The sequence below is a fragment of the Denticeps clupeoides genome, chromosome 12 (genome assembly GCF_900700375.1).
Source record: "Denticeps clupeoides chromosome 12, fDenClu1.1, whole genome shotgun sequence".
NCBI classification, from domain to species: domain Eukaryota; kingdom Metazoa; phylum Chordata; class Actinopteri; order Clupeiformes; family Denticipitidae; genus Denticeps; species Denticeps clupeoides.
Window position 1 is genome coordinate 13,400,482 of NC_041718.1, and position 23,067 is coordinate 13,423,548.

General features: G+C 42.3%; 3 protein-coding genes across 3 annotated transcripts; 1 reads left to right on the forward strand and 2 right to left on the reverse strand.

Moving 5' to 3' along the window:
* Positions 1-1,743: 1,743 nt before the first annotated feature.
* On the reverse strand, positions 1,744-14,566 carry LOC114800993 (multiple epidermal growth factor-like domains protein 6). The gene is made up of 5 exons (XM_028998936.1): positions 14,432-14,566; positions 13,430-13,564; positions 11,845-11,954; positions 5,576-5,680; positions 1,744-1,871 (listed from the first exon to the last, which is right to left on the reverse strand). Exons 1-5 carry the CDS (start codon positions 14,518-14,520, stop codon positions 1,744-1,746), a joined length of 567 nt encoding a protein of 188 aa, XP_028854769.1. The 5' UTR covers positions 14,521-14,566.
* A 3,622-nt stretch (positions 14,567-18,188) lies between these two features.
* Positions 18,189-20,977, forward strand: LOC114800561 (aflatoxin B1 aldehyde reductase member 4-like). Its single transcript, XM_028998070.1, has 7 exons — positions 18,189-18,541; positions 19,377-19,564; positions 19,647-19,751; positions 19,943-20,039; positions 20,230-20,329; positions 20,409-20,538; positions 20,655-20,977. Exons 1-7 carry the CDS (start codon positions 18,262-18,264, stop codon positions 20,814-20,816), a joined length of 1,062 nt encoding a protein of 353 aa, XP_028853903.1. The 5' UTR covers positions 18,189-18,261; the 3' UTR covers positions 20,817-20,977.
* LOC114800562 (mRNA turnover protein 4 homolog) lies at positions 20,929-22,754 on the reverse strand. Its single transcript, XM_028998071.1, has 8 exons — positions 22,727-22,754; positions 22,430-22,488; positions 22,244-22,347; positions 22,060-22,141; positions 21,903-21,970; positions 21,661-21,812; positions 21,489-21,565; positions 20,929-21,391 (listed from the first exon to the last, which is right to left on the reverse strand). Exons 1-8 carry the CDS (start codon positions 22,752-22,754, stop codon positions 21,209-21,211), a joined length of 753 nt encoding a protein of 250 aa, XP_028853904.1. The 3' UTR covers positions 20,929-21,208.
* Positions 22,755-23,067: the final 313 nt, after the last annotated feature.

Below are 23,067 nucleotides of genomic sequence, written 5' to 3' on the forward strand. Positions count from 1 at the left end.
CGGCAACCTTCTGATTACGGGATGCTTCCTTAGCTGCTAGGCCACCACTGGAGGTGCCACAGGAGGCTGTCTTATTATTTGGGCTATTTTAAAACAAAACAGGTGAAAGATACCCATGGACCCTGCACAAAACATATTATATGCCACATATTGTTAACAATGCATGCAGTGTTATACATATTGTTACCGAGCAACTTTAACGTAACAAAAGTTTCTTTCAAAATTTGCAGTCACAAGGCTTCATCTGAACGTGACCATCTTTTTACAGGAAACATCTGTCACAATGTCTAAAAAGCTTTTTTCCCACGCTGATCATCGGAAGATCATAGTGAAGTTACTGTATATGTTAATTGTAAGGCTCAGCAGTGATGTTTCGTTGGAACACACTGCTGATAGGCACGTCAAGCATGCATTAAAGTCATTACAGGCGTGATCAAAGTCTGCCGATGAGGTTCATTTGAGTCATTCTGAAAGCTGGCTCGCATGGCACGGCGCTGAACCCGGTTCTCTGCCAAGACATGAACGCTGAAACCGAAGCCTCCAATTATCACTCATCGAGAGAGGGCCCTCGTTCAGGCAACGGGCATTTCTAGAGCCCCGAAATGTTAAAACACAACATGATACGGTGATGAGGCCAGGCAATGCTCTTGCCCGACAATGTCTGTCTGTGTAACAGATTAGCATGAATGTCAGAGTCTCTGCCTAATCTGAATACTAGTGCGATGGTGCCAAATCCCTCTCGTTGCTGGCTTCCCTGGGATCCTGCGCTGCGCAGTTTCAGCAAAAGACTCCCCAAAGTAGGATGAGCATTTTCACTTTTTGTTCACGACTCCCGTAAAGAACCAACTGGACCACTTCTCACTGCTCTTTCTAATGGGTTTATCCATGTTTGTGCGGGAGATTTATAAATGCCAGACTGCACAATGCCAGTTTACAAGCCCCAGATGTCGGGATTGTGGGGATCGAGTCAGTCCTTGAGCTGCACTTGCTCACTGATGACAGGCGCCAGTTTGGGGTTCAAGGGGCAGCGGTTGACTGGGGTTAGATCGGGACCAAGTGTGACTGAGCGTTTCGGCATGGCGAGACAGCCCCAAACCCATCTTCCTGCTCCAAACGTGGATCCCAGCCATCAGCACCTGCTGCTAGAACTTCTGCTGCTAGAACTTTGTTATGACTGTGCAGAGCATGTTAAATAAATGCACGGATTAAGAACAATTACCATTCTGTGATTTTCGAAACAGAGGCTAAACACCATTGAGAGTTAAGACTTCCTTCCTACTTCTTTCCTGCATGTCTTATGCTACGATTCCTACCACCCGGCTCTGAAATTGTAATTACGATTTATTGTGCTTTCATGTGCTTAACGGGGAAATTTACACAAATGAGGACATAGTCTTTTTAATAGGAATTAATGACCTGACAACCCCCCCCCCCCCCCCCAACACCCCCCCTAAACGAACTGGAGTAGAAAGTTTTCATGACTTCCAAATCCTAAAACGTGGCCATGTTTGTCCTTGCTAAATCAGGGGACTAACGCTGGACAACCTGTCTCAACCTGTCAACCTGTGCTGCTGTGTATCACATGTGACAATCACTTCACTTTTTTTTTTTTAATATTTTTGCTATATTTGCTGCAACTCTAAAATCCATGTCTGAAAAATAAAAGTATAAAAGTGAAGCCTGGCTCTGACTGAGAAGAAGGACAGCCCAGCCGACAGCTGAAGTATGAAGGGGATTTTGCTATCATGGGATGATGTTCCCAAACAGCTGCTTAAAGTCACACAGAAGTTTTCGAAGACCTTCAAGGTCTCCTGGGTCCATCCACCACAAAATGCCCAGTGCTCTGAGAGTGACCTTCCAAAACACACAACCTAGAACAGGGTGTAAAAAGCACAAACTGGTTACATTTCACACACCCAAAATTCAAGGTCCAAATCCATTTTCCACTGACAAAGCAACCTCGACAATTCACCATTCATTTATTAAACCAAACAAATCAGTCAAACAATCAATTTGAAGTCACATTGTTTTAAGGTAGTGCCATTAATTTTATGAATAATTATAATATCTACAGTAATAAATCTTGCTGAACCAAGTTAACCCTTGCTGAACCATTCTTTGGTCCTACTCAGCTATGCAGAGTTAACTGGCTTGCTGCAGAGAATTACCACAAAGTCAAGGACCTGTATTCTTCATTCTTTATGTCCTATGGTAATTCCAGCCACTGGGGTCAGGCAGAACCAATCAAAGGGCGGTATACTGAGGATATTTGGTGCTAATCACATGACATTTTAGCCACTTGTTCTTTCATAGTTTCCCTTCAGAAGAAGGGAAGATGTTCAGCACCTCAAGTGAACAAAGGAAATGATGCTTTATCAGCCTCATGCGGGCATGACATTTCCTATGGGCACAATCCAGAAAAAGGGTGTTTTGGAATTATCAGGACAACCTGCCTTTTGCTGACTGTGAATCGCCTTTGTACTATTACCCAAAAGAACCTTTTCATTCACCGCCTTGGTGCACCGTGGGGCAGCTTTCTTTTGCAGTGGCTTAATTCCTCTTCTCATTTGCATGGCTGAAGCAATGTTTACACATGCCCCAGACCACAAGCTGAGAAAATGACACTGCAAGACCCTCGGTGTGTGCACAACAGTGCTATAAATTCTAACTCTTTTGTTTCACCCTGAGCCACACAGAACAGTTCTGAAATGTTGGTGCTACGAAACTGGAAATTTCACACTGATTTAATGCCTGGTTCCACATATCCCATACAATGTACCTATTCATTGCCACCAATAATCTCGCCTTCTGTCACTGCATGCAGCCATGGGATGACCATGGAATCCTACAACATTAGAAGGATTCGTCCATTTTTTTCAACACAGGCTACACAGATACTTGTCCGATCTCTGGTCATCTCCAAACTGGACTACTGTTACTTACTCCTGGTTGGTCTGCCTCAAAGCACTACTCGACTACTCCAGCTGATCCAGAACACAGCAGCATGACTTGTTTTCAACTTTCCCAAATTCTCCCACACTCCTCCACTGCTATATGTTCCCTGTAGCTGCCCATGTTAGATTCAAAATACTGATGTTACAAATCCAAGGAAGGGTCAGCACCTCCTACCTCCAATCCTCTTTATCTTTCCTTGCTCTGTACCTCTCCGATCCTCCAACACTGCTTGCCTGGTATCACCATCTCTCAAGGTATTAGGAAGCATTTTTATAGACTCTGGAATGAACTTCCACCCAATGTTAGAACAGCTGAGTAACTAAAGATCTTCAAATGAAAGGTAAAAAAATTGAAGCTAATGGTTCTCAGACCCTGGAGAACCAAATTAGGGATTTCTATTGTGGACATTTTAAAGCACTTATATAAGTCACTCTGGATGAGAGCATCTGTCAAATGCTGTACATAAAAGTTTAAGCATAATTATAGAGTTAATAATAAAATGAATGCCAACGTTGACAATAAACATTGGGAAAGTGTACATCCCTTTTGATGCAGTCAATGTCCATCAATTATACTTATAAAGAGTGATAACAGTAAAGCTCATCAAATATCTCTGTACATCACTTTGAATGTGAAAATACCATCTAATAGTGAATAGACCAACAAAGTCATGCCTGGAAGCCCCTCACTTACAAATCTGAGAATGAGTATGTGTGTTGTTCTCTATGTAGCATCGCATAAAAGAAACAAATGTAACCAAGTTCAGTCCACAGTGGTCAGCAGTGGAGAGAACATGCTGGAGACTGTCAGAGGAAAGACAGTTCGACCACACAGAGAGAGACCAACACAAGTGGCCATACAATAATTAGTCTGGCAGGAAGGAGAATAAAGAATAGAATGTCCTGGGACTTCATTTCTTTCCCTCTTTCTTCTTGTATTCTTTTTTAGACATGGAGTTGGCCTTTGAATATCGTCTCCTGTTTCTGCCGCTCATTCATTGTGCAGGAAAAGGAAGAGGGCCGGAGGGAGATCTGGTTGGAGTCTCCATGCTATATCAAAGTTATGGATCACGTGTCGGACAGGTATGTGTTCTCGCCACAGCCTTTGGTAAGATCAGAGTCATGGGTCCGTGAGACAAATGATGCAGATAAGCATATAACCGCACACCACACTCATAAATGTCCAAAAACGTTTCTACCATTCAATGATGCAAATCAATTCTAACCACCCAGAGACAAGACAGTTTTTCTGCAAATATGAATCATTCAATATGGCTTTCAACTGACAGTCCATTTTATGTAAGCATGTCTGAGATATTTGTTCATTATTATAACCCAAGGACTTCACTTTATCAAAAATTAAAAAAAAACCCTGCCACCACCCATCCAATTCTTATACAAAGAATATATTAAGATCACCTCGATGGAAAATCTTCAAATTCTGCACCCAAATGGGACTAGTGGATTAATGCAATAGAACATCACACACAATGTCCATAGATGGCAGCCAAAAAATGTATTTGTCTGCACCACCAGGAAGTAATTTAGTACTAAAAAGGCTGTACGGTTGGATTATGGTAATAGGAACTGATAATATATCTTGAAAAATCATCCCTGAAATAAAAAAAAAAATCTAACTGATACAAGGTGACATTAATAATAGTAACGGTAGGATATGTTCTGTGTGCAGATTGAGAATTAATATTCAAATTCAAATTTTATTAGTCACATACATAGTCATACATGGTATGATATGCAGTGAAATGCTTTAATATGCTTTAATATGCAAATAGGCGTATAAGAAGGTATAAACGCTTCAGGCATATGTGTGCCTCGGGTCTTGTTACGGTAACCATCACAGACACCTTCCATTATTCTGGCCTTTCTGTTTGTTTGAACCCTGGACACTGGAAATGTTCAGCAGAATGCGTCTCTGCCTATGGCTTGGTGAGTGGCGAAGGGGCGTATTTTGGAGGAATTTCCTGTCGTGTGTACATATCACAAAAGTAACAGCTTCCACCATTGTAGTTCACTTCTGAAATAGTCACATTTCCACAGCAGATTAAATTCTTGGCTGAGCAATTTCGAAAACAAAGACACCAGCAGTGAATGAGAAGAAGACAATTCTGCGGAAATAAGGTCAGACTCCTTATACAGAATCAAATCATTAAAAGAATGATATCAGTGAAACGTCTGGCTGATCAAAATACAGGATGCTATGTTTTGACATTTATCACTTGCTTGCAGGGTTGAGTTGTTCATTTTGCAGACAAGCTCTGGAATTTCCAACGTTTTATCAACAAGGAGCTTCCAGCGCAGGGTGTGGATATGCCATCATTTTCATTACTTCTCAACATTCAGGTTATGTTTTGTATGATCCTTTTCAATGGTGGTGTTACTGCCGATGATTATGGACAATATTAGCAATGTGATAAATATGTCTGTTAGAGCTTATTACTTAATACATACTTAAGAGTATATCATAATGACCATATTTTGGGTTAACCACATGTAATTCTATGAAAGCAGACAGAAAAGACATGAGGACATGCTTCATTCATAATGCATTTACTAAATTATTGGTTAACAGGCGAAAAATCAATCTGATGTCTTGCACTTACCGTACTGGCAGCTGGGTCCATTGAAGCCTACAGGGCAATCGCAGAGCTGGGCGGAGCCTTCTCGACACACACCACCATTGAAGCAAACACCATAGCTGCAGACAGCTACAGGACACAGGGGAAGGGTGGAGGAAAGACAGTGAGATCAGTAAAAAAAAGTGTGCACTGTCAGCACTGTTACATGATAAACCTAAATCCACATCTACCCACAAGCTATGGAGCCCTGGATAAACAAGGCCAACCCTGATCTTACCCATACTGATTAAATAATGACTTAAATTGGACACTCATCCGTCATAACTTCATGAGTCCCTGCCTAATAACGGCTCAGTGGCACTGCATAGTAACGTCCCCACACACTGCTTCCCGGGCGCCTGTCATGGTTGCCCACTGATCAATAAGGCAACGGGTTAAAAGCAGAAAACACATTTCGTTGTGTGTACCGTGTGCTGTGCTTCACAATGACAATCATTCACTTTCATTTTTCCACAAGACCTCGGAAAGTATACTGTGGTCTCTTGCATTAACTTTTCCAGATACTTATGGTACAGTCAGACAACACAAACCAGCCTGTGCTGGCCACATACACCAGTGAGCATAGGCCATCCATGACCCTGTTGCTGGATCACTGGTTTTCATCATTGGTAGCTCCTGACCACTGCATGGGGAATATCCCACAAGATGCTTGGAGATGCTTTGACCCAGCCATTTGGCCATCACAAGTTGGTCCTTGTTAAGGTCCAACACATTGATTTCAAGAATAAAATGTTCAAGTGCTGCCTAATATATACCACCAACTGCCAGGTATTATTCACTTCACATCATAATGTTATGGCTGGACAGTGTATATTTTTGTATATATTCTACAAAATTTATTCTGGACATAATATAAAAACGATATATTTGAACTATACAATATATTCTTTTTCACTCCTCTATGTGGGTAGAGAATTGTATGAATGCTGTTATATTACAAAAACAACCCAGTATTATCCCCTAATTATGCATGCTGTTCAACTCCCCTCAATCTTCTGCATCTTTCGTCCTTCATTTTACACTACACACAAACACTGGCTCCCCATACTCAGCCTCTGAGTGCTTCTTAAGTGACTGCATGTTTCTCATACATAGTAAAAACAGATGTGATGGACTCTTTCACCTCCTATAAATCAGATTGAAATTTCAGTAATTCAATAAGCTTAAATTTAGCCATTTCCCCTATGCAACATTGTTGGAGGCTGCCAGAAACATCTCTGTTCCTCTTTTCTTTTGGCATTTCTGCACCACCAGCCAGGTGTCACATGTCCACATCCACAGATCCTTGACAGTCGTCTGACACTTGGCTAACATACCTGGTCTGTTCTGTGTGTCTGTCAACAGAACGACCATCTCCAACAACATCGAAGCCGTTCGGCTCCTCCAGCTCACAACATACAAAGGCCCCTCAGCTTCAACAATGCCCTGTAATGACACGCATGGTGTGTGACCAGAAACAAACACTACATCTATCACCAGCTCTTTTCTAAAGGCTCCTATTGTTGTGGAATGTGTTTTTAATACATGTCCCACAACCCACACATCCACTTTGTTCTTAATAATGCCTAGGGCTACAAAATATGTGGAATATGTGCAATGCTGAGAATTTTTTTAATGGGACAATGACATCAACAACAGCTGGAGAAGCCATTCTGTCTTAAGTGCTCATAATCCTTGAGTTGATCTGACACACTGACAGCAGTGAGAAGATCTGAGATCAGCTTTACCAGGTAAATATTATAGGCCCAAAAACAATTATTAAAAAACATTTTGGCTTTGTGAAGTATCTGACAATTTCCAGCACCACTACCTGCACCCTGACACCACCTAATCTCTCTTATAATTCCCTATATGATTCCCTAACCCACCCTACAGCGACTGGCCTAAAACTGACACATGACATTTGTTTTTCCCTCCATACAGTGATTAACAGAGACACAGACATTTCAAGATCTCAATATCTACTTCAGAATCTATATTTGAAAATATCACAATATTATTTCAAGGCCATATTGTGCAGCCCTATCAGGCATCGACTAGCATTAATAATAAGAATAATCATAAAGCCCAGTTGAACTACGCCAATACATGGCCATATGGATAATATGCCTTTGTATCTGTTCTCAAACATTTCAAATCCCACAGATTTGAAAAGCGGAAATTGTATTTATAATTTGGAAATTATATTTAAAACTGGACCTAGTTTCCTACAGTCATTTGCAATTTGCAACTGTTCCCAACTGTTTGTTTCATCAATTTCTTGTATCGCTCAGTATTTCCTGCCATTTCATGGTTTCTGATATATGATGTAAGCATAGTCATCACATACAAATTAGTTACAAATTAGCATTCATTTTAGAGGATGTGCAAAAATCAAACTACCAAGCCTAGACTGGAAAGCAACTAAGGCAGCCACACTCATTTGTTTTAACTAGACCTTTGGCAGCCTCAGCTTCAGGCAGCAAATCATGTACTGCCATGCAGAAGAATGCGTAAAATCAAAAGTCTTCTTGCTTGACTTAAAGTCAGGCCAACTCCAGGGCAGCAGCATCGGATCCCCCTTTTGCTAATACCGCTGCAGAATAATGGGTTAAGTGCCCATTTCAAAGTATGGAAAATCAGTGAAATTATGCAATGAAAATAAGCACCTGGAATTTGCGTTTGAGATGTTAGAAATCAAATCAGATTATGCGGTCAAATAATAGACATTGCAAATGCAATAAATGCAAATGAAAAGTCACAGACATGGGACAGAGGCAAATGATAACAATTTTGCAGCTCTGTTTACTCTGATCAAGGAGAAGAAGTGTGCAGAGGTGGTTTGTATCATCATCAAACCTCAGTTTGAATCTCACAGTGCCACTGTTAGAATCAAGGGTGTTCTGGACAACAAGACCACCCAGGGATCCCGACTGACCCGCTGTCATTCCACATGGCTTTCCGCCCACTCCCAACAAAGGACCAGTTCCCATTCACTGGTTAACGAGAGCAACAAACAAACTGGGCACATTGTCCCTGTGCCTTTAAAATGGCAACTGTCACCATCGATCAAGAGAGCTGCCCTCCTGACTCACCTGTCTTCACCGCAGCACTTGAATGCATTGTTAAAATGGACGGAAGTCTCTCTGAAGACCATCCATTAGCCAGTTAGGGCACTTCGAAGACATAAAATGGAATTTATGTGATCATTCCTAATAGTTCACTCATCTCAGGACATTTCTAGGACTGCCGTTTGACCACTCAAGCACTCAACAATTGCCTTTAGGTCTAGTTCTTTTGAAAGCCTGCTTTGTATTTGTTAGTAATTAAGTTGCAGGGCAGGGCCTACTGATGTCCAAGGGGTCAAGAGTCTACAGTATTGTTGTTTTCTTTTCATTCATTTCAGTACTGAGTACCACTTCTAGCACAATGACGTATAAAAATGAACAATTATAATAATAAGTTTATATACACTATATAATTGGCCATTCAGTCCTTCAGGCCCTCAAATTTTACTCAATACTTGTAACTAGTTATATTTACAAGATTTTAAGTGTGCACAATTAGAGAAAAAATCCCCCATGCATTATTCTTTGGAACTGCCCAACAGACATAAGAAGCACACACATATATATAGCAAATGGGGTTGGATTTAGATAAAAGGTTGCAGGGGAAACCCAAACACATCCCTAATTTGTTAACAAGCAAATGTTCGTGTACAGACACCGAGCCCTTCCTTTCCCCACCTTCTCACCTGAAGGATCACGATCCTCCTGAAAATACCACATCTCGCCATTTAACCAGCCAATGGATTGAAAAGTGACGAATGAAACGCAAGGCAGGTAGTGAATCTTGAACTGAGCATCCTTTTACCCTGTCACTCATGCAGCTCAGCAGCTCAGTAAAAGATGGAAAGATTAGATTAATTTGTCCCATTTTCATGTAAACACAAGGGACAAGCCAAAGAGTAAATACATTTAAAATGTGGACACTGACACTAAAAGGACAGCGGTCTTAACTCTTGGAGACATTAAGTGACCTGTGGGAATCCATGTTAAGGCGTCTGTGTGTGTTTAAAAGCAAAGTGCAGTTAGGGTTGAGCACACAGTTTAGTGTTCGCCAATATAATTTAATGCTGTAACCACCGCAGAAACACTGGGGTCTTCACAGAAAAAAACAAGATAAAAAAATCACTGTCTCGGGTAATGAGACTCTTCTAAGAAGCGCGGCTAAGAGATCACTTTCTGTCTTATTCCTTCTTTTGACTCCCTCACCCGCTTTATTGCCCATTTCTACACCCTGCTCAGGCACTGTGCACTAAGCGGTGGGCATGAAGGGTGGTCCAGGCCTTTGTTCCTTTTTTATGAGATCACAAATGTGCCAGATCACAGGGGCAGTTTCTGTGGCATACCCAAGTCGTGGGATACCGACTTGGGTATGCAGGCTATGTGACTGGACCCAGCTGCCATGAAATCCTGTGAACAGATTCCAGTCTGGTCTTATCGGTGCAGGGATAAGCCGGAATATTTCCTGGCTGAGGGAAGACTTCACCCTCTCCTCACTGAGAAGTTTTTGCACACAAAAAAAATTTTCTTTCAGTGTCTTCCTTCTAAACAAATTTAGAAATTTGCTGATGAATGGATTTTGTGCAGACATACAACTAATTAACCCTGAATATTTAATGTACCTAAATTGGTACAATGTAATAAATCTCTTATATAACTTTATGCTTTTCTTTGATCTACCATAGATATACCATAGATAGTTGATTCAAAAGATTCCATGGCAGCTTCTGAACAATATTTAATTAGAATGTCGGTCGTCTGTTATATTGCACTTGGGGTGATTTAGACTGAAATGTGACAGTGTGTAACCACTCTTTTGTTGCAAATGTCTGGGTTGAGGTGTTTATGTTTACTGCGTCATTTCAAATGGTTCATGGGTCACCATTATGGTGCTAAGATATTGATCAGGTTCAAGAGCCTAGATTGGGAATGTCTGACATTAAAGGCAAAAGTTGAAATAACTTTGTGTCACTGCTGAAGAAAACAGGGCTGAAATCTCTCAGCAGACGGAGGCTCAAACAGCTAGACCACCACCTGTCATTTTGTATATCGTTGATTTAGCAATCAATTTCTTGATTAGCGCGATAATCAAAAGTGACGGCTGTATTTCAATTTTAGCTTTTTATAACTGGTCCACCTAGTGCCAGAGTTCAGTTTTGCCATGCACAGTATAAAAAGACAGGATAAAAGGACATAAAAATAAACTGTGACCTGCCGATAAGACCCTATGCCAGGAGCTACTTCAACACTGAGAAAATACTTCTCGAGAAGGAAAGCCTCCTTCCCCCATACGCTAAGTCTCTGGCATGAGCCCAGCGTTCAGTGTACAAAGAGCTCTACAATTCAACCCACTCACTGGATTAGTACAAGTCTGGTCATTAGTGCTCCGTATGTTCCCTTTTTATATCAGAAATGAGACAGAGCCACGCATGGCCAGCTTTACAGCGCATACAAGGTGTTGAGATCCTCCTCACCCTTACAGATGATGGCTGTCAAACATTTCACCTCCTTTTACCTCGCAAAAGTCCCTGAATGAAATTATTGGTTAAAACAAATGCAGAAGACGCGTAGACCCATCATAGTGCACGTGTGTGTGGTGCCTATTTTCTTATAACTATGGGGATGCCAAGGAATGTTTTGCTATTACACTGATTTTTTTACCAGCATTTGGGAGAGCTAATAACCATTCACAGGACATGAATTGCACCAGTGGATAACCGTGCAAAAGGTGTAACATCTGTAACTGAGGACACTCTCACTTGTATATTTAGGGGTTCTGTACAATTCATGTTAGCCCCTCGATAAAAAATGTGGAAGTACTGTGCAAGCATCCATTTTTAATATTACGTCTGAGGCCGAATGGAAAGCGATTTACTTTTCACGTGCAGGTCTGCACACATGGTCCCAGGATGCCTATTTCCTCTCCAACGTGTTGCTATATATCATTGCTAGGGTCTAATTTAACACGTCTCATGCTCCCTGCATCTTGTGCTCGTCAGCGGTCCACCGCCCGTCCCTGAGCAGAAGATTTCAGATTCTCAGCCAGGGCAGTGCACCGGTGAGCCGAATAACTCTTCACAGGGTCTCTTGTGGGAATTTGTCAACACCTGGCAATAGTGCGTGTGTAGCCGTCCTCGACCTGGCAACCCTCTACAACCTGACTCAGTAACGAGAAGGAGGGAAACTTACGATAGAGGCACCCGGCCTCTCCGTTGAGCTGGGACCATCCCGGGCAGCACTTGTGCACCGTCTCCTGATCTTGCCGGTAAACCTGTCTGTACGCCGTGTAATATGCCGTCCTGCAAAAACGACACAAGGACACGTCACTTCTCAGACTTGTCTCTGTTCAAGCAACGCTCCAAGGCGCCTGTCATCTGTTCTCACTGGGGATGTTCTCGTGGTCACTCTTCGTGCCATTACTTAGCGTGCAGCGCTGGCGATGATGAAGGAGCGACGCCGAGTGCCTCGGGCTTGCGGTTATGCGATTTGGGCCGTAAATAAGAGTGTTTACGGATGACGTGGTGCAGTGTGAAAAGATAACGCAAAAAGAGTTCTGCGATTTGCTAACGTTTCGCTCCTTCTTTTATGTACCCTTTTTCAAAGAAGGAGACTGGCAGACACCCTTTTTTTTAGCTAAAGTGCCTGTCCCTGTAGTTTGGACCAATCTACATCATTACAGCCCACGCCTGACTCTTTGTTTGCAGACCTTAATTTGAGGCCGTGGCAGCCATCAAAGCGGGTCTCGCCACCGTACCTGTGTAGGTGTTCGGAGAAAGCAAAGCTTGCGAGGACTGTTGTGAAACTCCCCAGTGAGAGGGACTTTAAATCCTGGCACTAAACCACATGCTCTCAAGATTCCTGCCGTGCTTCCCAAATTGCACGTTTCTGGGAGCTGGGAGCAAACCTTACACTTAAAAGCTATAAGTCAAGGTTGCAACACGGGCGTCACCTGGCCTGGCCATTTGGGAGTTGAAGGCCCCGGCGATTTTTATATGGCCCTCAGTAATCCAAATAAAACGTGGACCACTCTGCCCTCAATTTAAATTGATGTAATAAAAAAAAAAAAAGATAAAGGATTTGTGTCACTGTGTACTTGAACAGGAGTAAAAGAAGACATGCAGACATTGGTCCCTGCTGAAGAGGGTAATGTTATTGACAGTTCTGATCATTTGGTTCCCGCGAGATAAGGACTCGGGGTGTGTGGGAAAATCCTGGAGTTTAAACTGGTCTGAGAGAACATTGGCCTTTCATTGTGTGTAGTTCTATTTTTTTTAGTTAGTATTATTTCCCCATTTTCACTTTCATCAAAATGCTTCGCCCACAACAACGACCTGTTTTTCTTTTCATTTTTCTTCTGTGGGATCTGGAAAAAATGCCCTGGATGCATGGATGGGTGTCTGAATGGGGGGCAGTGGTGGCCTAGCAGAAGGTTGCCGGTTCGATTCCCGATCCGCCAGGGTGCCACTGAGGTGTCACTGAGCAAAGCACCGTCCCCACACACTGCTCCCCGGGCGCCTGTCATGGCTGCCCACTGCTCACTCAGGGTGATGGGTTAAATGCAGAGGACAAATTTCACTGTGTGCATCGTGTGCTGTGCTGCTGTGTATCACATGTGACAATCACTTCACTTTACAAATGGACGGGTAGATTTAACACACCATGTATTGTTTTCCCTTCAGAACATGGCTAGTATAACGTGAGTGCTGATGTAAGGCGAAGTTGTGCACAACGTTTGGCAGTGGCCCGTTCGGCAGAGACAACGACGGATTCTTACCTCCTCTCATAGCCCATGCACCACGACTGGCCGGTACAGCCCTGCTTCCACACTTTGACCATCCGTGTGAAGGTCTGAACGCAAGGCTGCTTATGTGCCACCAGCTTGACCTCCTGCTCTGTGCACACATTCGGCCTACAGAACCCCCCCCAGAAAAAAAGAATCAGAAATAAATCAGAACTTTTAACTGGTTATATGCTTGTGAGGACAAGCATAAAAAAACAATCCTGTTCGCCTGCGACACAAGAAAGCATTTCATTCCGCTCGGCTGTTATAAAGGCCACTCGGTAGCAGAGTGCAAGATCCTACCTGCAGGCAGACGTGACACCACGCAGAAAGTTCAACCGTCAGAATGGCAGCGCATACTTTGCGGATTACATTTCAAAAGCCTTGTGTTTTCAGTCAGACGTACAGTAAGTACGATGTAAGTATGATGAATCAGACCAGCGGACCGTCTGAGGCTAATGTGCATAGATCTTGACAAATGTGTGCCCTAAAGCTGTTCTCTAGAACAAAAGTGAGAGGTTTATCAAGACATGAGGCTATCCACGAAAAATAATTATGACAGTTGGATGCCATGACTATGTCGACTGGTTGATGGCAGCCAACATCTCATGAACTGATGCAGGTTTGGTCCCTGCAAGTCAATCCGAATCTGTTCTTTTCCACAGCGAAAAAAGTCACATGGCTTCTTTAAGTTTCTTAAAGCAGTATTTGTCTCTGCACACGGATCAGGCATTACATTTAGCATGCAACATAATAATGAAAAAATTAATAATCTGGTGGTGTGTGTGTGAGAGAGGGCTTTTCAGATTGCTGGTGCTGGAAAAAAAACTTTATGGGACTCCCATGCACCACAGCATATATTTAAATTTCACTTTTTTTCTCGTTCACCTTGCTTTTTGACAATTACGATGGATCAACTAATCAATAAATCCAGAACAGGCGAACTGTAGCCTATAGAATAACTGCAGAGTGAATAAAGCAGGTGAAACTACTCACATGTTCGGCTTGAGGTCTCTTCCGTGCTGGGATGCTGCGTTAATCACGTTAATTATCACCACAAGGAGCCATGTCCATACGGTGTCCATAATGGAAGAAATGAAAATGGGAAAAAAAAATGATCATAAAAATCACACCGTTTTTTTTTTTTTTCTTTAATAAATCGGTGCCAAAACGTAGCGCTCCTCGCGTCTGGAAACGCGTCCAAAAGCGGAGTGGAGGTTAGTTAACCGGAGGAGGTGGGGGTAGAAGAAGAAAAACACACACACACACACACACACACACACACGCCCGCACCTCAAAGAAAGAGTTACGAGCCAAAATATCCCGGGGGCGCAGCGCCTTCCGCTCCCCGAGTCTCCAGACAACATCCTTTTACGCGCCGCGTCCCTCCGCTGCTGCGTAACGGCGGACGCGCAGTGCCGCTCACGGCCGCTCGGTTGCAGGGTGCGTGCCTCCACCGACCGGAGATCAGGTAGTAAGCTGCTTGATCTTTGGTCTTTTGCACGTTCCTGGTGATGCAGCAGCCCAACCGGCTTTCTAAGGAAGACGCGGTGATGAATTCATTCATTAAAAACGTATACAGTACAGGCAAAAAGTTTGGACACACCTTCTCATTCAATGTGTTTTCTTTATTTTCATGACCATTTACGTTGGTAGATTCTCACTGAAGGCATCACAACTTTGAATGAACACATGTGGAGTTATGTACTTAACAAAAAGAGGTGAAATAACTGAAAACATGTTTTATATTCTAGTTTCTTTGCTCTGATTACTGCTTTGCACACTCTTGGCATTCTCTCGATGAGCTTCAAGAGGTCGTCACCTGAAATGCTTTCCCAACAGGAGTTCCCAGAGGTGTTTAGCACTTGTTGGCCCCTTTGCCTTCACTCTGCAGTCCAGCTCACCCCAAACCATCTGGATTGGGTTCAGGTCCGGTGACTGTGGAGACCAGGTCTCCACTTTTTGTTAAGTTCATAACTCCACATGTGTTCATTTATAGTTTTGATGCCTTCAGTGAGAATCTACCAATGTAAATGGTCATGAAAGTAAAGAAAACACATTGAATGAGAAGGTGTGTCCAAACTTTTGGCCTGTACTGAACATTAGACTGCTGTTTTCCAGGTTTAAATGATCTCCCCTTGCAGCGGGGGCTGGATTTTGGACAAAGACATCATTATTCACTGGTACCAGACTGACGCTGCTATGAAAGATTATTCTCTCATCCCTGAAAATACGTGTGAGAGAAAGAAAGACAATGAGATAGAGGTGAAAGGAAGGAGGGGGGGAGCTGTGGGGCACAGAAGGGAGATCTCCCTGAAGTCAGCTGGATCACAGCCTGGCCAGGCTGAGCTGCACTTTACACTGCCTCAAATTAGCAAGGACTCAAGGGTCAATGCCAGCCAAGGTTCAACAGCACTGTCAAGACAGAATTTAGGTGGACACATTTAACGGCATCTAAATAAACAGGACAGCAGTGAAGGAAATTCCTGGAGGATGAACTGTGGAGGGAACAGTGTCAGGAACAAAAGCTGCTATTTTGATTCTTGACGTTTATACTCATGTTCTCACATATGAGAGGAAACAATTGTTTGTTGCAGAATAAAGACCTCAAATGGGAGAAAACCCCCTTTCGTACTTTGTTGATTTATAAGTGACTCTAGTAGCTGGAAGTGTCTCTTGATGATGGAATATATGCATACATGTAGAGAGGAACTTTATCAGCAACAGTGGAATGCAGTGGACTTTGTCAGCAGTTGAGGCAACTATTAATATAAGATGATACTTTACTAGTCCCACAAGTGAATTAAGATGCATTTTGCAGTGTTCTGAGTAACAGATCACCATTTTAAATAGCTATGCTGCTGGTTACATATACACTGGTCAAAAAATTAAAGGGAACACTTAAACAACACAATGTAACGCCAAGTCAATCACATTTCTTTGAAATCAAGATATTCAGACGATATGTGAGACCATATGCTGGTGTGGTTGGACACGGATTCCTCCTAATGCAAGACAATGCAAGACCTCATGTGGCTGGAGTGTGCCAGCAGTTCCTGCTAGAATAAGGCGCTGATGCTATGGACTGGCCTGGCCATTCCCCAGACCAATTGAGCACATCTGGGACATCATGTCTCATGCCATCCATTAACACCACGTTGCAGGCCAGACTGTCCAGGAGTTGACAGATGCTTTAGTCCAGGTCTGGGAGGAGATCTCTCAGAAGACATCCCCCACCTCATGCCCATGCATTGTAAGGAGGTCATACAGGCACGTGGAGGCCACACACACTACTGAGACTAATTTTGACTTGTTTTAAGGACATTACATCAAAGTTGGATCAGCCTGTAGTGTGTTTTCCACTTTAATTTTGAGTCTGACTCCAAATGCAGACCTCCATGGGTTGATAAATTTGATTTTCAGCTATATTTTTTTTCCATCAACACATTCTTCTGTGATTTTGTTGTCAGTACATGTAAAGAACAGTATTTAATAAGTATTTAATTAGAAAATATCAATCATTCAGATCTATGATGTCTTATTTTATTATTTTGAGCAGTGTATTTATACATTATTCTGTTCAATTATATTTTAGTCAGAAACGTAATTGCTGACAGTGTTTGATATGCAAATTGTTCAGCAGTAATGACTATGTAAATAAGATTGAAACCATTTAGTGACCTCTGTGAACTTTCTACATTCAGAGCTGCAGCAAGGAATTGTGGGAAACTATTTCTCTGTGCGTCTGTACTATTTTGGGAGTATGGGATCATAACATTTCGCCTCTTTAACATTAACATTCAGCATACATTAGATGCTTTACACTGAAGTCTGCCCTGTACCCCTTTATCACATCAACTGGAACAGGCTGCAATCGACTGTATGAACAGCAGAAGAGTTCATTGGTGACCCTCTGCCCTCCATCCAGGACCTGTCCATCTCAAAAACCAGGAAAAGGGCAGGGAAAACCATCAGAACCTGGACACAGATCTTTTGACCTGCTACCCTGTGGCAGCCTGCAGACTAGGACCAGCCAACACAGGAAAAAAAATTCTTTATAACCCTCCTATACAGCTGAACTTTCATTGATATTGCAACTGCACTTTATGTACACTTGTGGCATTATTTCTGTAATCTTTAAATGTTCAGTATATAATATTTAACCTATGTTGTTCTTGTTTTATACTGTTTGCACATATACAATAAGTGAAGTTCCTTTTTCATGAATCAGCATTATAGCATATCAATGTTATCATGGGCATATTGTTATACTTTCGTATAATGGGTGATCCCCATCACCCCCATAGAAAGAAAGAGACACTACAGCTCTATTATCCTGCTGTTGCAGATAACAGAATGTTGCTCATATGATTTTATTAATATGTTTTCAGGGGGTTGAAAGCACAACATTAAATTATTATTATTAAATACAATCATGGCGACTTTCCTGTTTATTTAAAAGAACTTACGCAATTAAAGCAAAGTTCAAACGTTACATGTTTGACACGCCAACTAAAGGCTTTCTATGTGGGACGAATTCTACTCAATAGCTTGTGATTTGCTGCCACCTATCGACTAGACTTTATATTACAGGAAGCCAGTTGTGAAAGTTCTCTTTTTTTATAGAAAACAAATAAGCCGAGAAAAGAATTAACACTGCCAGTGCCTGAACTCTGCACTGTTCAAGGTCCGTCTTAAATTCAGGTCATTTTTTGTGACGGTCCCCTTTCACGTCCAAGTCGCCGCTGGAAACTTGCGACACGGTTCCTTGTTAAACCGAACCTCGTCCTTTGCACTGTGAACTCGGAGCCGATTCGCGCTTTATTATGCTCGCTGTGGCGAGAGCAGGCCTGTGTGCGGTTCCCGCTGCCATTAAACCGCCACGCTTCGTCCGCGCCAGAAGCATGTCGTCGCCGGACCCGAAGCCCAGAGCCGCGGCCACGCTCCTGGGCTCGATGGCCTTCGGCGGGCGGGCGGACGCGGAAGTCAGCGAGAAAATGGTCGCGGCTTTCCTGCGTCGCGGCCACGGCGAGCTGGACACGGCATTCATGTACAACGACGGCCAGTCCGAGGCCATTATCGGCGCCCTGCAACTACCCGACTGCGGTGAGTGAGATGAATGAGAATATTACAATGTCACGTGCAATGGCTGTATCCAGGGCAACGCCAGCCTGTTATTGTTGTTATTATAACAATCGTGCGCTAAATGAACCTAAGCTATAATTAAATGTGTGCCAGCCAGTGGCAGGCTTTGTACGCCTTTCATAATTGTAAGCACACATACCTACATATTTCTCCATATACAGTACAGGCCAGTAGTTTGGACACACCTTCTCATTCAATGTGTTTTCTTTATTTTCATGACCATTTTCATTGGTAGATTCTCACTGAAGGCATCAAAACTATGAATGAACACATGTGGATGTAACAAAAAGTGGAGACCTGGCCTCCACAGTCACCGGACCTGAACCCAGTCGAGATGGTTTGGGGTGAGCTGGACCGCAGAGTGAAGGTAAAGGGCCCAACAAGTGCTAAACACCTCTGGGAACTCCTTCAAGACTGTTGGAAAAGCATTTCAGGTGACGACCTCTTGAAGCTCATCGAGAGAATGCCAAGAGTGTTCAAAGCAGTAATCAGAGCAAATAAACTAGAATATAAAACATGTTTTCAGTTATTTCACCTTTTTTGTTAAGTACATAAATCCACATGTGTTCATTCATAGTTCTGATGCCTTCAGTGAGAATCTACCAACGTAAATGGTCATGAAAATAAAGAAAACACATTTGAATGAGAAGGTTTGTCCAAACTTTTGACCTGTACTGTAACCCTTCTTATTCATCTGTGGGCCCTTAGAATTGTTATAAAGTTTCACGTTATTAGGTGCACGTCTTCATTTACAAGGAAACTCTTCTACATGTGAACACCCCCCCCCCCCAACCAGTAAGAATAGCAACCAAAGCTAACCCTTGGGATGGGAAGACGCTGAAACCAGACAGTGTCCGTTCCCAGTTGGAGACCTCACTGAAGCGCCTGCGGAGGCAGAGTGCCGACATTTTCTACCTGCATGCCCCCGACCACCAGAACCCTGTCCAGGAAACCCTGCGTGCCTGCAACGAACTCCACACAGAGGTGAAGCTTGGCAATGGAAGCGTGTGTCTGTCTGGTTCAAATGGCTTTTTGCATTCTTTTACAATTCTTTACTGCTATTCAGGGGAAATTCAAGGAACTTGGATTGTCGAACTATGCATCATGGGAAGTGGCTGAAATCTACTGGATATGTAAGCACAACAACTGGATTTTGCCCACGGTCTACCAGGTAGCTACTGAATACATCATCTTTGCCTAAAGTGAATAAGAAGATCATGTTTCCTCTCATCACAGAGGAGAAACTTTCTGTTCCTCAGTATGTATTTAACTTTTTAATTGATTATGTATAGTAATATAACATTGTATGCAATTTTCTGTGAAATTGTGTGTTACAATAGCAGATGTGCATCTCTCTTGTAGGGCATGTACAATGCCACAACACGTCAGGTGGAGACTGAGTTGCTTCCGTGTCTCCGATACTTTGGCATTCGGTTCTATGCATACAACCCTCTGGCAGGTACCATTACTATAGTGACTTGAGCCTTGCACAAACCTTTTTTTTTCTAAAGAAGAACAGCAGTACATCCATTATAATGGGCATTATGAAATGAATTTCATTAACAAAAAAAAACAAAAAAAAGAGTATTGTAATTAAACATGCCTTGTATCTTGTGCCAGTAACACACAGGGACATTACATCCACACAGGCGGGCTCCTGACTGGGAAATACCATTATGAGGACATGGATGCAGTTCAGCCTGCAGGACGTTTCTTTGGCAACACCTGGGCTGATGCGTATAGAAACAGGTAAGGACAATGGTCCCAAGTTATTTACATTTAGACAGCAGAGAAATGGAATGTATGTTAAATATTTTTTTTTATGTAGGTACTGGAAAAAAAGCCACTTTCAAGGGATTGAGACAGTCCAGAGGGCACTTGAAGCAGCGTACGGCTCAGAAAAACCCACTATGACTTCAGCTGCCATTCGTTGGGTGTATCACCACTCTCACCTAAAGGTAATATCTGGACTATACAGGTAACTTGTATATATATATATATATATATATATATATATATACACACACACACACACACAAAATAATTTATATACAAGAATCTGTTATCTTGTTAGGGGGAGTTTGGCGATGGCGTCATCATTGGCATGTCAACCATGGAGCAGCTGCATGAGAATCTGTGCGCCTCAGAGGAAGGGCCTCTCAAGCCTGAGGTGGTGGAGGCATTCAAGCAGGCCTGGGACCTGGTTGCACACGAGTGCCCCAACTATTTCCGCTAGAGGTGCCGAACTACCATGTCAGTACTTCATCTGAATTATAAGATTAATAAAATTAATCAAGCTTCAATCCCTTCTGATGGCGTGAAGGTTAGATGCTATTCTTATGCAAATGTTAATATTTTCATTATGAAATCGTTTAATAAAGAAAAAGTCTCAACATACTGATTGTATGTAGTAAGTCGACAGAGCATTAAAGCATTTACCAGCCATTACAACATCAGTGTCTCAAACAAAATACAGCACGGAGCATCAGTTCCTCTGACATTCAGGGGGATATCAGAAAAATAACATGTACAAATCATGTACAAATGCAAAGACGTCGGTCAAAAGTGTTGCTGCAAATTAACTTCAGGCCACGGCATTTTAAAAAGTCTTAGAGTCTTGTTTTAGATTTATTCACTGCCTTCTAAGTCCTTGTCTTCATTATCATCATCATCATCATCATCTTCGTCTCCCTCACTGGCCTGCATGGCTTCACTGCCATCTTCAATCAGTTGTACAAAGTCCCCAGACTCAGAGTTCCACATGCACTTTATAGACAGTTTGAATTCAGCCATTTCAATTCCAAAGAGTTTCTGTACCAACACAAATATCAAAGAATATCATAGTTAATTGCAGGTTTATTTTAAGACAAAAAAAATGTTTGAGGAAAAAAAAAAATTAAGTCCTCACCAAAATTCGAGCTTGTTCAGGTGTTAATGTGTCTCCTTCTTTACACACCTCATAATCCTTAATTAGGGTAACCACTCCTTAAAAAAAGGGTGCTAAAATTAGAACTTGAGATCTGTACAAATTATTTCACAGACAGTTATGCCAAATATGTTCCATGTAAAGTTCCTTGTACCTTTTTTAAGTGCTGTGGGTAGCCCCAGCTGCCTCAGCTGAGGCTCCATGGAATGGGGGAACTGGTCCAGTGGCCCTTCATCAAGGGTCACTGCCATCGTTGCTGTGTTTCCTGCCCGAGCATAATCTGTGTCTTTAAAGCTGCCAAAGTACCTGTATGTCAACGATACAGCAGGAAAGTAAAGTTCAGTAAGGTTCATGGTAAAAATGTGGTATAACCTAAAGAAATAAAACTTGACTCACTCTTGTACTTCTTCTTTGGTTTTATTGGTGAATAAGACACCAACTTCTCCTCTTAGAAACCTGCTGATCTGCAAAATAAGAAATTAGCTGTTGATGCACAATAAAATATACATCTAATCTAATGAACTGATCGCTAGAACACTGCAAATTGTGCTACCTTGTGCAAATTGTCCTTGTACTCATCTGATGGTCCTTTCCCTAGAGCGATCATCATCACTTTGTTCTTCCCAAAGAAGAATCTGTGACAGAAAACAAACAGGTTACACACAAAAATAATACTAATAATCACAGACACATAACTCTCAGTAGATTCTCTGTTTTACCGTCCGACGGCATCTTACCGGCTATGCTTCCAAGCTGTCCTGATGTCCTTTAACTTGTTGTTTCTCATGTTCTCCACGGAAAAGATGAAAACATGTCTGTATGTGTCTACACACTGTCGCAGCTGAGGAATACACGACATGGTAAACGTTGTAAGCACGTGTTTACATCGTATATTTTCTGAGAAGGATCGCGCTAATACGAACCTCTTCAATTAACTTCTGTTTCGTCTCCAGCCCCTTCTTGGCTGTTTTTGTTAAGGACACTGCAGACAACCGTAAAATAATCGATTAAATAGTAATAAAGGAAACATAACGTTTATTCCACGTTTACGTGACTGCCTGACAGACACAGCCGGCAAAGTTTACCAGGGGGATATTAAGCACAGACACGTTTCTGCATCTTATAATACATATATGACGAGCATATTAGCATTTGTGTTCTGTACGCTACAAACCGTAACAAATCGCATTACTATCCACATAAAACAACTAAAAAATTACCTTTCTTATCCCTTTTCGACTTCGGCATGGCTCTCACGTTGTGCGCCCACTGTTTCGCAAGGACCCCAAAATGTTTCTGTTGTAAAATATAGCTGGCCGTGTGGCGCCTGTTTAAAATGTCATCAGGATTGTGTGTCAGAATAAAACGCGCAGTTATACATACATTAATTTGTTACAGTAAAATTGTTCTATCGCCCTTGTGTGTTAGATATGATTGACGATGACTAAGATATCGTCTGCATTGTGTCACGTGTTACGGAAGAAAAAAAATCTTTCCACGCTGACCTGGGATCGGCCAAAAAACATCACATGTAATGGACATAATTCGAGTTAAATTAAAC

Bases quoted from the DNA above. Each gene is read 5' to 3' on its own strand.
- LOC114800993 (XM_028998936.1), bottom strand. From the start codon at position 14,520: ATGGACACCGTATGGACATGGCTCCTTGTGGTGATAATTAACGTGATT. The intron at 11,955-13,429 runs GTAAGAATCCGT...TCGTTTTTGCAG, and splicing joins TGCATGGGCTATGAGAGGAG to GACGGCATATTACACGGCGT. The intron at 1,872-5,575 runs GTAAGTGCAAGA...ACCCTGTTCTAG, and splicing joins TGGACCCAGCTGCCAGTACG to GTTGTGTGTTTTGGAAGGTC.
- LOC114800561 (XM_028998070.1), top strand. From the start codon at position 18,262: ATGCTCGCTGTGGCGAGAGCAGGCCTGTGTGCGGTTCCCGCTGCCATT. The intron at 19,752-19,942 runs GTAGCTACTGAA...TCTCTCTTGTAG, and splicing joins TTTTGCCCACGGTCTACCAG to GGCATGTACAATGCCACAAC. The intron at 20,040-20,229 runs GTACCATTACTA...ACATCCACACAG, and splicing joins TGCATACAACCCTCTGGCAG to GCGGGCTCCTGACTGGGAAA.
- LOC114800562 (XM_028998071.1), bottom strand. From the start codon at position 22,754: ATGCCGAAGTCGAAAAGGGATAAGAAAG. The intron at 22,489-22,726 runs GTAATTTTTTAG...GGTTGTCTGCAG, and splicing joins GTCGAAAAGGGATAAGAAAG to TGTCCTTAACAAAAACAGCC. The intron at 21,813-21,902 runs GTGAGTCAAGTT...GTTGACATACAG, and splicing joins ACCAAAGAAGAAGTACAAGA to GTACTTTGGCAGCTTTAAAG.